Raw genomic sequence first — 15,359 nt, 5'->3', positions numbered from 1 at the left:
CCAATACCAATATCAACCCCAAAACTCCCTCTGTCCCGCAGTTAGAACTAAATTATAAGTACTATTTGGGGGGTAGAACACACCCAATGTGAGAGGGAAAGGTTTAAAGGAAATGCGCGGGCAAGTCTTTTTACACAGAGTGACCAGTGCCTGGAATACGTTGCTGGGGGTGGTGGTGGAGCAAGATGCGATGGTGGTATTTACAGTAAGAGACTTCAATGGATAGGCACATAGATATGCAGGGAATGGAGGGATTAGGTGGATTATATGAAGGCAGGTGAGAGTTGGGCTTGGCATCATGTTCGGCACAGACATTAGTCCTGTTCTATGTTCTAATGGCAAAAACAATTTGCCACGGTGGCGCAGCGGTAGAGTTGCTGCCTTACAACACTTGCAGCGCCGGAGATCCGGGTTCAATCCCGACTACGGGTGTTGTCTGTACGGAGTTTGTACGTTCTTCCCGTGACCTGCGTGGGTTTCTTCGGAGATCTTCGGACACTCCTAAAACGTACAGGTTTGTAGGTAAATTGGCTTGGTGTATGTGTAAATTGTCCCTAGTGTGTGTAGGATAGTGTTAACGTGCGGGGATCGCTGGTCGCTGCGGACTCGGTGGGTCGAAGGGCCTGTTTCTGCGCTGTATCTCTAAACTAAACTAAACTGGACTAAACTAATTGGTGCTTGTTATCATTGAACTGAGATCAATGGTGTGATCTGTGCAGCTAAGTAGTTGAAAGTGAAACAAATCCCTGTCAGTGATGCAACACCTCTCTCAGCGCTTTTTGCACTTGCCTTTAAAGCCTTCTTTCTGAGGCAAGTCTCTGGAGGTGAAAATATGTGCAAACATGGCTCTCTCTAAAATACCCCAAAATATTGTGCTTTGTTGATGAGATTTCAGTGCGATTCAAGTGGCCCCAACAATAAAATTAGCCTGCCATAAAGAAACTAATTATGTGAATGTGCATTGTAAACTCTCGTAAGGGAGTCAGGCTGGGACTTTATCCCTTGCAGTGCAGGAGGCTGCAGGAGGTGATCTTATAGAGGTGTATAAGATCACGCGGGGAATTAATAAGGTGAAAGCACAAAGTCTGTTACCCAAGGTAGGGGAATCAAGAACCAGTGGTCTCGGAGAGGGGAGAGGGAAAAGATTTAATGGAAACCTGAGGAGCAACATTTTCACTCGGAGGGTGGTGGGTGTATGGAACAAGTTGTCAGAGGAGATAGTTGAGGCAGGTACTATAATAACAATAAAAAGACACTTAGACAGGTACATGGGTAGGAAAAAATGTGCAAACATGGCTTTCTCTAAAACGGCCTAATGGTTTAGAGGGATATGGGCCAAACACTGGCAAATGGGACTAGCTTAGATGGGTCATCTTGGTCATCATGAACGATTTGTGCGGTATGACTCTGACTTTGGCACCGAGGAAATAGGAAAAACTAAATACATCAAAATTTAATGGAGTATGAATTATGGAGTATGAATTATTTTTCTGCTATATATGCACTGTTGTGGCGGCTGTGTTTTGTACTCCATTTTGAAAAGCCAATTTCCCATTGAAGTTGACAAGGAAGTACTATGGTAACCAGGCATTTTGGGTAAGTGACCAAAAATGAGCCTCTACCTAGTAGGTTTTATTTATTTTTATTTTTAATATGTTTATATTAACTGAACTGCTGGAAGAACTCAGTGGGTCAGGCAGCATCTGCAGGGAGAGAATTGGAGCCGACATTTTGGGTTGACGATCTTTCATCATAACAGTTCTGATGAAGGACAGAGACACAAGGAACCGCAGATGCAGGTTTACAATAAAAGACACAAAAGTGTTTGGGTAACTCAGCGGGTCAGGCTGCATCCATGGAGGACATGGATAACTGCAGCTGCTGGTGTTTGCATGTTCTCCATAGATGCTGCCTGACCCGCTGAGTTACTTGAGCACTTCCCTTGAACAACTCTTTAATATGATCAGATACTCAGCTAGCTTGCCGACATCTTTGCTTTGCCTTTGAAGTGACACCTGTCAGCAGACTGGGGGGAGTCTGCAGATGCTGGAAACCTGAGATAAAAACAGAAAGTAGAGCCATAAGAAGCTGCAGATGCCAGAATCTTGAGGGAAACGCAAAGTGCTGGAGGAGCTCAGCAGGTCAGGCAGCATCTGTGAAGGGAATGGACAGGTGTTGTTTTGGGTTGGGACCTATCTCCAGACCTGACCCAAAACGGCGGCTGTTCATTTCCTTCCGCAGTTGCTGCCTGACCCGCCGATTCTGCCAGTACGCTGATTTGCACAATGCTGGAAATGCTCAGCGGGTCGGAACGCATTTGTGGAAAATGCAACAGGTCGGATGTGGGTTCTGATGATGATATTCGACCTGAAACATTCGATTTGCTTTGAGTTTCCACAGATGCGGCCTGACCTGTTTTCTAACATTTTCTGTTTTCATATCCATCAGTAATAGATGTCTGAAATGGCCACACAGATTGCTAGATCTTCAATTGATTGATTAAAAGATCAGCATCAAAACAGGCCCTTCGGCCCACTGAGTCCGCACTGACCAACGATCTCCTGGTCACACTAGTTCTGCGTTATCCCACTTTCAGATGCACTCCCTACACACTAGGGGCAATTTTACAGAGGCCAATTAATCTACAAACCCACACGTTTGTTTGGGATGAGGGTGGAAATTGGTCACTGAGACAACGTGCAAACTCCACACAGGCAACACCCGAGGTCCGGTTCAATCCCAGGTCTCTGGCTCTTTGAGGCAGCGGCACTACCAGCTGCACCCCTTTGTGGGCGGTTTTAGAAACGTAGAAACGTGGAAAATAAGTGCAGGTGGAGGCCATTTGGCCCATCAAGCCAGCACCGCTATTCATTGTGATCATGGCTGGTCATCCACAATCAGTAACACGTGCCTGCCTTCTCCCCGTATCCCTTGATTCCGCTAGCCCCTACAGCTCTTTCTTTGAGATCATTTTTCTTCACTGCAGGTTGCAAATTGGGGTCCATTTTAACGAGGTTGATCAAATTGTAAGGCTTTAAAAAGGGTAAAAGATTTCTCGTATCATTCCATAAACTCTGACTGAATGAATTGATATGTGAAAGGTCTGATCAATTCCATAGCTTTAAGGATGGATTTTTTTTTTCCAGTGAAACCAACCTGAAGTTTAGACAAGCATTGAGTGTCACACATGATAAGGTGAACACCTTGGACCAGTTAGCAAAGTTTGACGGTGAGTGTTTAGTCAAGGCATTAGAACATTCCCTCAAGACTGAGGTGATTTTAGCCCATTAAGTCTACTCCGCCTTTCAATCATGGCTGATCTATCTTTCCCTCTCAGCCCCATTCTCCTGCCTTCTCCCCATAACCCCTGACATCCTTACGAATCAAGAATCTGTCAATCTCGACCTTAAAAATATCCATTGTCTTGGCCTCTACAGCCGTCTGTGGCAATGAATTCCACAGATTCACCACCCTCTGACAAAATAAATTCCTCCTCATCTCCTTTCTAAAGGCACATCCTTTTATTCTGAAGCTATGGGCTCTGGTTCTAGACTCTCCCACTAGTAGAAGCATCCTCTCCACATTCATTCTATCCAGGCCTTTCACTATTCGGTAAGTTTCAATGAGGTTCCCCCTCATCCTTCTTCATTCCTTCGAATATAGGGCCAGTGCCATCAGACGCTTATCATGTGTTATCCCAATCATTCCTGGGATCATTCCTATTAACCTCCTCCAGACCTTCTCCAGCGCCAGCACATCTGTTTGGATGGAATCGCTATCAAAGTCAAAAAGTCATGGACACAAACCCTTTAGCCCGACTAGTCCATGCCGACCAAAATGCTTCATCTAAGTTAGTCGCATTTGTCCACGTTTGGTCCATATCCCCCCCTTTCCCATCCATGTATCTGTCCAAGTGTCTTTTCAATGCTGTTCTAGTTCCTGCCGCAACTACCACCTCTGGTCATTCCACATACCCATCATCCTCTGAGCGAAAAGGTTACCTCTCGTGCTCCTAGTAAATCTTGCCCCTCTCACCTTAAACCTATGTCCTCTGGTTCTTGGTTCCCCTACCCTGTGTAAGACTCAGTGCATTTGCCCAATCTATTCCCCTCGTGATTTTATACACCTCTGTGAAATCATCCATCAGCCTCTTGCGCTGCAAAGAATAAAGACCTTCCCTGCCCAACCTGCCCTAATCACTCAGGCCTTCGAGACCTGGCAACATCCTAGTGAATCTTTTCTGTACTCGTTCCATTTTAATGGAAACTTTCCCGGAGCAGGGTGACCAAAACAGAATGCAGCGCTCCAAATGCATCCTTACTGTCTTGTCCATCTCTAAGAGAACGTCTCAGCTTCTAGCTGCCTTTTTCCAGAAAAACAGATTGGATGACCGCTTCTCTGTCCACAAAGCCCACTTGCTGCAGAGAAATTCGAGAAGCTTATCACTGCACTTTAAGCCCACGTGAACTGAGAGCCAAGCCATCACACAAACCAGCCTCCCCCCCACTTATTCCTGGAATCATTCTTGGATCCTCTCCAGACCCAGCACATTTTTCCTCAGATATGGGGCCCATATTTGCTCACAGTACTCCAAATGCGGCCTGACCAGCGCCTTATACAGCCTCAGCATTAGATCCCTGTTTTTGTATTCCAGCCCTCTTGATATAAATGCTAGCATTGAATTTGCTTCCTTTACCACCGATTCAATTTGCAAATTAACTTTTTGGGAGTCTTGCACCAGCATAAAGGCGCCGATTATTTTCCCTTTGCACCTCCGATTTCTGGATTCTCTCCCCATTTACAAAATAATCGGCGCCTTTATTCTTCTTACCAAAATGCATGGTCAGGATCGAACCCAGGGGGTCTTGCATTGTCAGGCACATCAAAAGAGATGTTCATGAATTTTTCCTAATCGATTTGCACACTGGGATGTTTTGCTGTGTCAAAAAAGTAAATGCAAATGTTGTTGTTACAATGTAAATTCTACTGTTCATTCGAATGTTTATCCTCAAGAGCAAATGTTTTTGTAGTGTAGTTGCCTTCTGCTTGAAGTCACTCCCAGCCTTGAAATGAATACATTTTGTTTCAACAGGTAGAATAATTTGTGAAAGCCCAAACTGCGACCTGCACTCATTTATAGGCACACTGTACTGGCAAAACCAAGAGTACTCAATCGACAATGAGAAGATATTACTACGAGGGTGTAGAATACGAAATGCTGAAAAGTGCTATGGAGTGGTTATATTTGCAGGTAATTTTGTGAGGTGAATGTTAGATTGATTCATTATTGAAAGATACAGCATGGAAACAGGCCCACCGGGTCCACGCCGACCATCGATCATCCATTCGTACTAGTTCTATGTTATCCATCTTTCTCACCCACTCCTCACAATAGACAATAGACAATAGGTGCAGGAGGAGGCCATTCGGCCCTTCGATCCAGCACCGCCATTCAATGTGATCATGGCTGATCATTCTCAATCAGTACCCCGTTCCTGCCTTCTCCCCATACCCTCTGACTCCGCTATCCTTAAGAGCTCTATCTAGCTCTTTCTTGAATGCATTCAGAGAATTGGCCTCCACTGCCTTCTGAGGCAGAGAATTCCACAGATTCACAACTCTCTGACTGAAAACGTTTTTCCCTCATCTCAGTTCTAAATAGTCTACCCCTCACAGACGGGGTGCAGCTTAGAACGGCAAAATAACCTACAAATCCGCACATCTTTGCGATGTGGGAGGAAACCTGTGCACCCGGACGAAATCCACGGGCTCACGGGCAAAATGTGCACACTCCCCCAGGTCAGGATCGAAGCCCGGGACTCCGGCCCTGTGAGGCTGCAGCTCTACCGCTGTGCCACTGTGCCGCACCTTAACCATGGGTTTAGTGCTCACCGGCATAGCTGCAACCTGCCCACTTATCATCTGAACAGAAGTGAAAGTAGTTCACCTCAGGCTGGTACAGTGGTCCAGTAGTGGCCGACTCCATCAGAACAAGCGAGTTAAGTTAACAAGGTTGTAGTTCAGCCATGCGGTAAGCGTCTTGATTGTAATTTTTTAGGTTTTTTAGATTTAGAGATACAGCGCGGAAACAGGCCCTTCGGCCCACCGGGTCCGCGCCGCCCAGCGATCCCCGCACATTAACACTATCCTACACACACTAGGGACAATTTCTTTTTTTTTTTTTACATTTGCCCAGCCAATTAACCTACATACCTGTACTTCTTTGGAGTGTCAACCTCTGTAATCATGTCTAGTCTTTTCGCTGACTGGATAGCATGCAATAAAAAAGCTTTTCACTCCATCTCGGTACACGTGACAATAGCAAACAGAAGCTAAACTAAACTAAATTAACTTGCTGTGCGAGAAGGAAGTGCAGATGTGTTGTTTATACCGAAGATAGGCACAAAGTGCTGGAGTAACTCAGCGGGTCAGGCATCATCTCTGGAGAAAAGGAATAGGTGACGTTTCGGGTCGAGTCCCTTCTTCAGACCTCGACTGGGGCCTTGTCCTGAAATGTCACCGATTCCTTTTCTCCAGAGATGATGCCTGGCCCGCTGAGTTACTCCAGCACTTTGTGTCTATCTATGGTAGATTAACTTGCTCCTTTATTTCGACTTACTTTGTAACTTGTTTAATTTTCAGGAGTGGATACAAAAATAATGAGAAACAGTGGGAGATACACCTTGAAGAAAACCACCATTGAACTGATCATGAACCGCGTGGTGACGCTGGTAAATGTCTACTTTTGCAACAAGCTTTATACTCCTAAATGTCTCCGCATGAGAGTTAGTTCACAAGCCCATCATGTCAATACCATTCTACGACTACTCTGACTGAAAACTATTCCTTCCATATCCCTGGTCACTTTATCTCTTTATCTTGCATGTTTGAAGTTCGGAGTTTCGTTTGAAATCAGATAGGGTAGACAGTCAGAAACTTTTTCCCAGAGTGGAAATGTCCAACACTAGAGGGCGTAGCAATGAGGTGATAGACACAAGAGACTGCATCTGGTAGAGGTATGGGCTCTAATTACTGGGTACAATGAAAAATAGACAATAGGTGCAGGAGGAGGCCATTCGGCCCTTCGAGCCAGCACCGCCATTCAATGTGATCATGGCTGATCATTCTCAATCAGTACCCCGTTCCTGCCTTCTCCCCATACCCCCTGACTCCGCTATCCTTAAGAGCTCTATCCAGCTCTCTCTTGAATGCATTTAGAGAATTGGCCTCCACTGCCTTCTGAGGTAGAGAATTCCACAGATTCACAACTCTCTGACTGAAAAAGTTTTTCCTCATCTCAGTTCTAAATGGCCTACCCCTTATTCTTAAACTGTGGCCCCTTGTTCTGGTCTCCCCCAACATTGGGAACATGTTTCCTGCCTCTAACGTGTCCAACCCCTTAATAACCTTATACGTTTCGATATAAATGTTCCATGCTATCCAGTCAAATCAAGCCATGCACAAGTACAACAGCTAGTGCAAAGAGGAAAAGGTGCTGTCTGTGTGGAGCTTGCACTTTCTCCCTGTGATTACATGGGTTTCCTCACAGCACTCCAGTTTCCTTCCACATTCCAAAGGCATGCGGGTTTGTGAATTAATAGTCTTCTGTAAAATTGCCCTTCGTGTGTAGAGAGTGGATGCAAAAGTGGGATAACACAGAACGAATGTGAACGTGTGATCGGCAGCCAGCATGGAAAGCGCAGAGTAAAACAAAAAGTCCCAGGGCCACAAAAATATAGATTGGAAGATCGGGGCCACACCTTTAGATGTGAGAGTTCGGTTCAGCAGTCTAATAATAGCAGGGAGAAGCTGTTCCTACAGCTTCCAGGAGTCTGGAGTTATGTGCTTTTAAGCTTTTATATCTTCTGCCTGATGGGAGAGGAGAGACGAAGGAACGACCAGGGTGTGAATAGTCCTTGATTGTGCTGGTTACATTTTCGAGACAGTGTGAATTGTAGATGGAGTCAATGGTGGAGAGGCTGGCCCGTGTGAAGGACTGGGCTACATCCACAACTCTCTGCACTTTCTTGCTGCCTTGGGCAGAGCAGTTGCCCCCTTAATGAGTCAGACAAGTAAGGAAGGAAGATAGACACAAAAAGCTTGAGTGACTCACAGTGTAAAACAATTAATAGGAAGATAACTGATGGGGCCAAATCACCTATTCCTTTTTGCACAGTCAACACAGTCACCGTTGTTCAGACTGCAGTTACAATGACAAAATAAGGAAGCAATTAAATAATGAATTTCAATTTTTATTTGTCCAATATTCCAGGTCCTCTTGCTTCTTGTGGTTATGTCAATTGGCCTCGCTATTGGAGCAGTCATTTGGGATGCAAAACTTGGGGTGGACATGCACTACCTTGGCACTAAGTCCAAAATCAATCTGGGTTATGAAGGCTTTTTGGCCTTCTGGTCTTATATTATCCTCCTGAACTCCATCTTGCCAATGTCACTCTATGTCACGTAAGTACCTTGTTGTCAAGAAAGGAACACTATGTGCTGGAGTACCTCAGCAGGTCAGGTAGCATCCCTGGAGCACATGGATAGGTGACGTTTCGGGTCGAGACCCTTCGTCTTCAGGACTAGAAGGGTCTCGACCCGAAACGTCATCTATCCATGTTCTCCAGGGATGCTATCTGACCTGCTGGGGTACTCCAGCACTTTGTGTCTTTTTGTGTGTTAACCAGCATCTGCAGTTTTTTGTTTCTACCTCATTGCCAAGTCATAAATTACTAAGAGTTTAGTTTAGTTTAGAGGTACAGCGCGGAAACTGGCTCTTCGGCCCACCGAGTCTGCGCCGACCAGCGATCCCAGCACACACTAACACTATCCTACACATACTAGGGACAATTTACAATTACACCAAGCCAATTAACCTACAAACCTATATGTCTTTTGAGGTTTTTTTTCACACAGAGAGTGGTGAATCTGTGGAATTCTCTGCCACAGAAGGTAGTTGAGGCCAGTTCATTGGCTATATTTAAGAGGGAGTTAGATGTGGCCCTGGTGGCTAAAGGGATTAGAGGGTATGGAGAGAAGGCAGGTACAGGATAGTGAGTTGGATGATCAGCCATGATCATATTGAATGGCGGTGCAGGCTCGAAGGGCCGAATGGCCTACTCCTGCGCCTATTTTCTATGTTTCTATGAGTGTGTGAGGAAACGGGAGATCCCAGAGAAAACCCACGTTGGTCATGGGGAGAACGTACAAACTCCGTACAGACAGCACCCTTAGTCAGGATCAATGCCATGTCTCTGGTGCTGTAAGGCAGCAACTCTGCTGCTGCACCACTGTCCCTCCCTGCCCCCAGTTTTGAATGGTTTATCCTTTTCACTGAATGTTTATAACAATGGATTGAGAATTAAACAATCTTGGAAATTGTACTGATTTGATTTAAACAATTCACCAGTAACACTTCTGTGGAACTGATCTATGGAGGTGATGCACTACAATATTGGGGTTGCTGTGGACCTGGTGTGCTGCAATGCTGAGAACTATATTCGGCACTCTGTATCTTCCCCTTTGCTCTACCTATTGGACTTGATTGGCAAATTGGTGGACAAAGGCTAGGGATGAGAAGAAGACAAAAGGGAGTAAGATATGGAGAGAAGAGGAGTGAAATGTAAAGACTGAGGGATGGGGAAGGGGAAGGGGAAAGGAGGGGCGGGATAGTGGGAGAAATGGGTATGCACTATGGCAGGGCACAGGAAAGAGAGAAAAAGGTAAGGAGAGGTGAAACCTAAAATCGGAGAATTCTATGTTTAAATCAGAGGGTTGTAAGATAGCCAAGCAGAATATAAGGCGTCGCATTTTTTATCCTCATGAACGCAGGATTATCCGAGCAACTGATGGTTTTGCAAGGGGGGCTCAGCTTATGGAATAGCTACTGAATGTAAGGCAGCAGTTTCTATCATGCACAAGCCATCAATGTCTCATATTGTGCAAAGTGCATGCGAGATTTCTGCCTGCATATTGTCCAGTAGAGGGAGGTATTTGACTAAATTTGAAGGGAGAAGTTCAGACCATTCGAGCTGCGATTCCCGTTCACTGTGCAAAACATTCCGTCACGGAGGCAGAAAGCTCTTACATGGCCATATTTTCCTTGGAATACAATGTATCCCAAACTGCCAATGACATGGAAGTGAACCTGCGTGGGGAAAAAAAAACAGCAGCCAACTCTGAAAAGTAAAGTTTCTAGGAACCGGTTTGCCAACAATATTCTGTTTAACGTTCTGTGCAGTGCATTTATACATGAAGATGGGGATGAAGTCTGACAGAATTGTGTCTGCAATATTTATTGCATAGTCCTTTTTTGTCTTAGTCGTAATATAACTTGTAAACCAAGTGAGTCTAGGACCAGAGGCCACAGCTTCCGATTAAAAGGACGTACCTTTAGTAAGGAGATGAGGAGGAATTTCCTTAGTCAGAGGATGGTGAATCTGTGGAATGCATAACCACAGACGGCTGTGGAGGCCAAGTCAATCGATATTTTTACGGTGGAGATTGATAGATTCTTGATTAGTACGGGTGTCAGGGGTTATGGGGAGAAGGCAGGAGAATGGGGTAGAGAGGGAAAGATAGATCAGCCACGATTGAATGGTGGAGTAGACTTAATGGGCCGAATGGTCTAATTCTGCTCCTTTCACTTATAAACTTACGAGTAGAGCTGCTTTAAATAATTGTAAATTTGCCTGACTTTAACATCGCTGTAGGCAAACGTAGCATAGATCTTAATGACTTGCTGTGCAGGAAGGAAATGCAGATGCTGGTTTAAACCCAAGATAGACACAAAATGCTGGAGTAACTCAGCGGGACAGGCAGCATCTCCGGAGAGAAGGAATGTGTGACGTTTCGGGTCTCGACCCAGCTGAAGAAGGGTCTCGACCCAAAACGTCGCCCATTCCTGCTCTCCATAGATGCTGCCTGACCCGCTGAGTTACTCCAGCTTTTTGTGTCTATCAATGATTTGCTGTGTTCTTTAAAGAGTGTATCTTTTATTCCAGTTTCGAACTTCTCCACGTGGCTCAGAGTTTTTTCATTAAATGGGATCTGGAGATGTACTGTGAAGAGAGTGACACCCCAGCCAATGCAAGGACGACGACTCTGAATGAGGAACTGGGCCAGATCAAATTTATTTTCTCGGATAAAACAGGCACCCTGACCCAAAACATCTTGGCGTTTAAAAAATGTTGCATCGATGGTCAGATCTATGGTAAATGCTCCTCTATGTAAATGTGAATGTGGAAACATTAATGTTTGCTTTCAGTGAGTGTAGTTTGTAATGGAAATGGTTCATGGCTTTGAGGAAGGTTGCGGCAAGGAAACAGGCCCTTCAGCCCAGCGCGTACATGCCGACCACTGATCGCCCGTTCAGACGGCCTCTATGCTATCCTACTTTCGCATCCACACCTTGCACACTAGGGGCAACTTACAGCGGCCAATTAATCTTCAAATCTGCATGTCTACAGGATGTGGGAGGGAACCAGAGCACCCGGAGGAAAACCACGCGGTTACAGGGAGAAGATGCAAACTCCACGCAGACAGCACCCGAGGTCAGGGTCGAAGCCCGGTCTTTTACGCTGCATCACTGTGTTGATTGTTGCTAGAGCTCGAGGGCCTGAGTTATAAGGAGAGGTTGGGCAAGCTCGGGTTTCATTCCCTGGAGCGCAGGAGGACGAGGGGTGATTTTATAGAGGTATCAAAAATCATGAGAGGAATGGGTAGAGTGAATGCACAGAATCTTTTATTCCCCAGGGTAAATGAATCAAGAAGTGGAGGACACAGGTTCAAGGTGAGCGGGGACAGATTTTAACAGGAACATGAGGGGCAACATTTTCACAAAGAGGGTGGTGAGTATATGGAACAAGCTGCTGGAGTAACTCAGCGAGACAGCAGTATCTCTGGAGAACATGCATCGCTAGCATTTGGTTCGGGACCCTTCTTCAGACTTCTTCTATATATGCTGCCTGACCTGCTAATTTACTCCAGAACTTAATGTCTCTTTTTGTAAACTAGCATCTGCAGTTCCTTGGTTCTTCATCTAAGTGCTGAAGGAACTCAGCGGGTCAGGCAGCATCTGGGGAGGGAATGGGCAGGCAACGTTTTGGGTCAGGACCATTGTTTAAGTTTAGGTTTATTATTGTCAGATGTACTGAGGTTCAGTGTGTATATATGTGTGTGTGTGTATATGTGTGTGTATATATGTGTGTGTGGGTGTGTATATATATGTGTGTGTGTGGGTATATATGTGTGTGTGTGTGTATATGTGTGGGTATATATGTGTGTGTGGGTGTGTATATATATGTGTGTGTGTGGGTATATATGTGTGTGTGTGTGTGTGTGGGTATATATATGTGTGTGTGTGGGTATATATGTGTGTGTGTGTGTATATGTGTGTGTGGGTATATATGTGTGTGTGTGTGTGTGTGTGTGTGTGTGTATATATATATAAATAAAAAACCGTTTTTTATAATCTAATAGTTGAATTCTCTCATTTTCAGGTAATCAATATGATGATAGTGTTGCAGCAACAGTGAGTACTTTCACTTCCTTCCTTATACCCTTCCATATCTATGTTTCTCCCACTCCCCTGACATCAGTCTGAAGAGGGTCTCGACCCAAAACGTCACCCATTCATTCCTTCTCTCCAGAGATGCTGCCTGTCCCGCTGAGTTACTCCAGCATTTTGTGTCATATCTTCGGTATAAACCAGCGTCTGCAGTTCCTTCCTCTGAGTTCCTCCGACACTTTGCTTTATGCTCCAGATTCCAGCGTCGGCCATTCCTTGTGTCTCCAGCCGCGTCTTTTGTGCCTAGACAGAGCTCTTAAGGATAGCGGAGTCAGGGGGTATGGGGAGAAGGCAGGAACGGGGTACTGATTGAGAATGATCAGCCATGATCACATTGAATGGCGGTGCTGGCTCGAAGGGCCGAATGGCCTACTCCTGCACCTATTGTCTATTGTCTATTTCTACGGTGCACGATAAAACTGTTCAAAGTTAAATTCCGTCTCTCCCGTCTGCTCAGCGTCCTTGGGACCTCCGTGCTCATGAACGTATTTCAGACTGTATTCGGCCTCCCGTTGTCCAGCACTCTCTCTGCCTGACGCTGAATGTCCCTGGGTCTTTTACAGGTGGCGGACCTCAGCTGGAACACGTACGCCGACGGAAGGCTGAAGTTCTACGACTCTTCGCTAGTGGAACTGATCCAGTCAGGGGACCACCCGGGAGTCCACAATTTCTTTAAATTGCTGGCTCTTTGTCACACAGTAATGGTGGAGGAGAAAGATGGTGAGTCTGAAGTGCCATCGTTTAGCAGGTAATCAATCACTTTGGCTTTTGAGCAGAGTCTGGCCAGAGACCGTAGATGGACACAAAATGGTGGAGTAACTCAGCGGGTCAGGCAGCACCTCTGGAGAAAAGGAATGAGTGATGTTTCGGGTTGAGACCCTTCCTCAGACACTGGTCAGATACTGGTCATGATGATCTCAAACGGCTGAAAAAGGTGGACCTATACTCTTCAGAGCGTGCAAGAACGAGAGTCGATCTTGTGACATATATTTAAGGGGATATCTATAATTCACAGGGTGATGAGATCGGTTGGGAGATCAGGATTACACCCTTGGTTTATGAGGGGTCCATGCTCGAGTTTGATAACGGGGGGGGGGGGGGGGGGAAGAAGCTGTTCCTGAATCTGGTGGTACGTACTTTCAAGCTTTGGCGGCTTCTGGCTGACAGGGGAAGAGAGACGGGGGAATGACCAGGGTGGGAGTGGACCTGGATTCTGTTGGCTGTGTGAAGTGTAGATGGAGTCGATGAGGGCGAGGCTGGTTTGTGTGATGGTTTAGGGCGATATATCCAGGTACCAGGGAGCTGCTAACACACGTGTCCACCTGCTGATTGTGGATGTGGAGAGCCCATCCTCCTCCACTCTGCTCCCGGCCACATTTCACTGCTGATTTCTTCCTCTTGTTTCTCTTTCCTCAAGGTCAGCTCATTTACCAGGCAGCCTCTCCAGATGAAGGTGCTCTAGCATCAGCAGCAAGAAACTATGGCTATGTGTTCCTGTCCCGCACACAGGATAGCATAACCATCAGCGAGCTGGGCGTGCAGAAGACATACACAGTGCTGGCCATCCTGGACTTTACCAGCGGTCGCAAGAGAATGTCTGTCATCTGTAAGTGACCGCAAAGATAAACCTGGGGTGAAATGTACATTAGTACTACAATGTTCCTCTTCTCTCTGGTGAAATGTTAATGATTCCAGTTATCAAATATCAAAGATAGACACAAAGTGCTGGAGTACCTCAGTGGGTCATGCAGCATCACTGGAGAAAAACTCTCCCGGGGCGGCACGGTGGCTCGGTGGTAAAGTTCCCGCCTTACAGCGCCAGATACCCGGATTCGACCCTAACTATGGGTGCTCGTCTGTACACAGTTTGTACGTTCTCCCCGTGACCCGCGTGGGTTTTCTCCGAGACCTCCGGTTTCCTCCCACACTCCAAAGATGTACAGGTTTGTAGGTTAATTGGGTTGGTATAAATGTAAAATTGCCCCTAGTGTATGCAGGATAGCGTTAATGTGCGGGAATCGCTGGCCGATGCGGACTCGGTGGGCCGAAGGGCCTGTTTCCGCACAGTATCTCTAAAACTAAAAACAAAAAGCTAAACTAAAGAGTTGAATGGCAACCTTTACAGCTCTCTGAATGTTTACATTTTATCTTGCAGTGAAAGATTCTGAAGGGAAGATCAAGCTGTACTCCAAAGGAGCAGATACGGTGATATATGAAAGACTTCAGCTCAGCTGCCCACACAGGGAGAGCACGCAAATAGCACTTGATGTAAGGATAGTATATGTTATCATGGTTACTGAGACTAACTGATCTCCTGAGGTCTATGGGTAGGGTTTCCAACTGTCCCGCATTAGCCGGGGCATCCCGGATTTTGGGCTAAATTAGTTTTACCCGTACGGGACCGCCCTAGTCCCGTATTAGTAGGGTTGCCAACTTCCTCACTCCAAAATAAGGGACAAAGGGTGACGTCACCGCCCCGGGCGGCCGCCATTGGGGGAGCGGGAGCACGTGGCCGCTGGCTGGGTGAGGTCACGCGCGGGGCGGTGACGTCACCTTGTCCCGTATTTGGGAAGTTGGCAACCCTATCTACGGGGGAACTCTGTGGTAATTCAAAAAACTGCAATTTTTTTATTTTGCAGAGAGACCCTGAGAGTTAGGACATTTGTGGTTTTATTGTTCCTCTTTTCATGTTGTTCAGTTTTTCAAATGTTAATTTCATAAACCTTCACTTTAGTGAATGTTATGTGGATGAAAACTCTTTGTCCCGCACATGTGGAGTGAGTTGGAGATT

At 46.0% G+C, this 15,359-nt stretch overlaps 1 protein-coding gene across 2 annotated transcripts in view; it reads left to right on the top strand.

Moving 5' to 3' along the window:
- atp8b3 (ATPase phospholipid transporting 8B3) overlaps positions 1 to 15,359 on the top strand; it is a 127,508-nt gene that overhangs the window by 68,967 nt on the left and 43,182 nt on the right. For both annotated transcript variants that reach the window (XM_078424146.1, XM_078424145.1), the window contains exons 10-18: positions 3,147 to 3,229; positions 5,093 to 5,251; positions 6,643 to 6,731; positions 8,273 to 8,463; positions 11,004 to 11,212; positions 12,501 to 12,532; positions 13,132 to 13,288; positions 13,986 to 14,174; positions 14,724 to 14,836. In XM_078424146.1, the coding sequence (XP_078280272.1) occupies positions 3,147 to 3,229; positions 5,093 to 5,251; positions 6,643 to 6,731; positions 8,273 to 8,463; positions 11,004 to 11,212; positions 12,501 to 12,532; positions 13,132 to 13,288; positions 13,986 to 14,174; positions 14,724 to 14,836 (1,222 nt within the window). The remainder of the gene's footprint in view (positions 1 to 3,146; positions 3,230 to 5,092; positions 5,252 to 6,642; positions 6,732 to 8,272; positions 8,464 to 11,003; positions 11,213 to 12,500; positions 12,533 to 13,131; positions 13,289 to 13,985; positions 14,175 to 14,723; positions 14,837 to 15,359) is intronic.

The sequence above is a fragment of the Rhinoraja longicauda genome, chromosome 28, assembly GCF_053455715.1.
Source record: "Rhinoraja longicauda isolate Sanriku21f chromosome 28, sRhiLon1.1, whole genome shotgun sequence".
NCBI classification, from domain to species: Eukaryota; Metazoa; Chordata; class Chondrichthyes; order Rajiformes; family Arhynchobatidae; genus Rhinoraja; species Rhinoraja longicauda.
The sequence above is the reverse complement of the archived record's forward strand: the minus strand, read 5'-3'. Positions and strand labels throughout refer to the sequence as shown.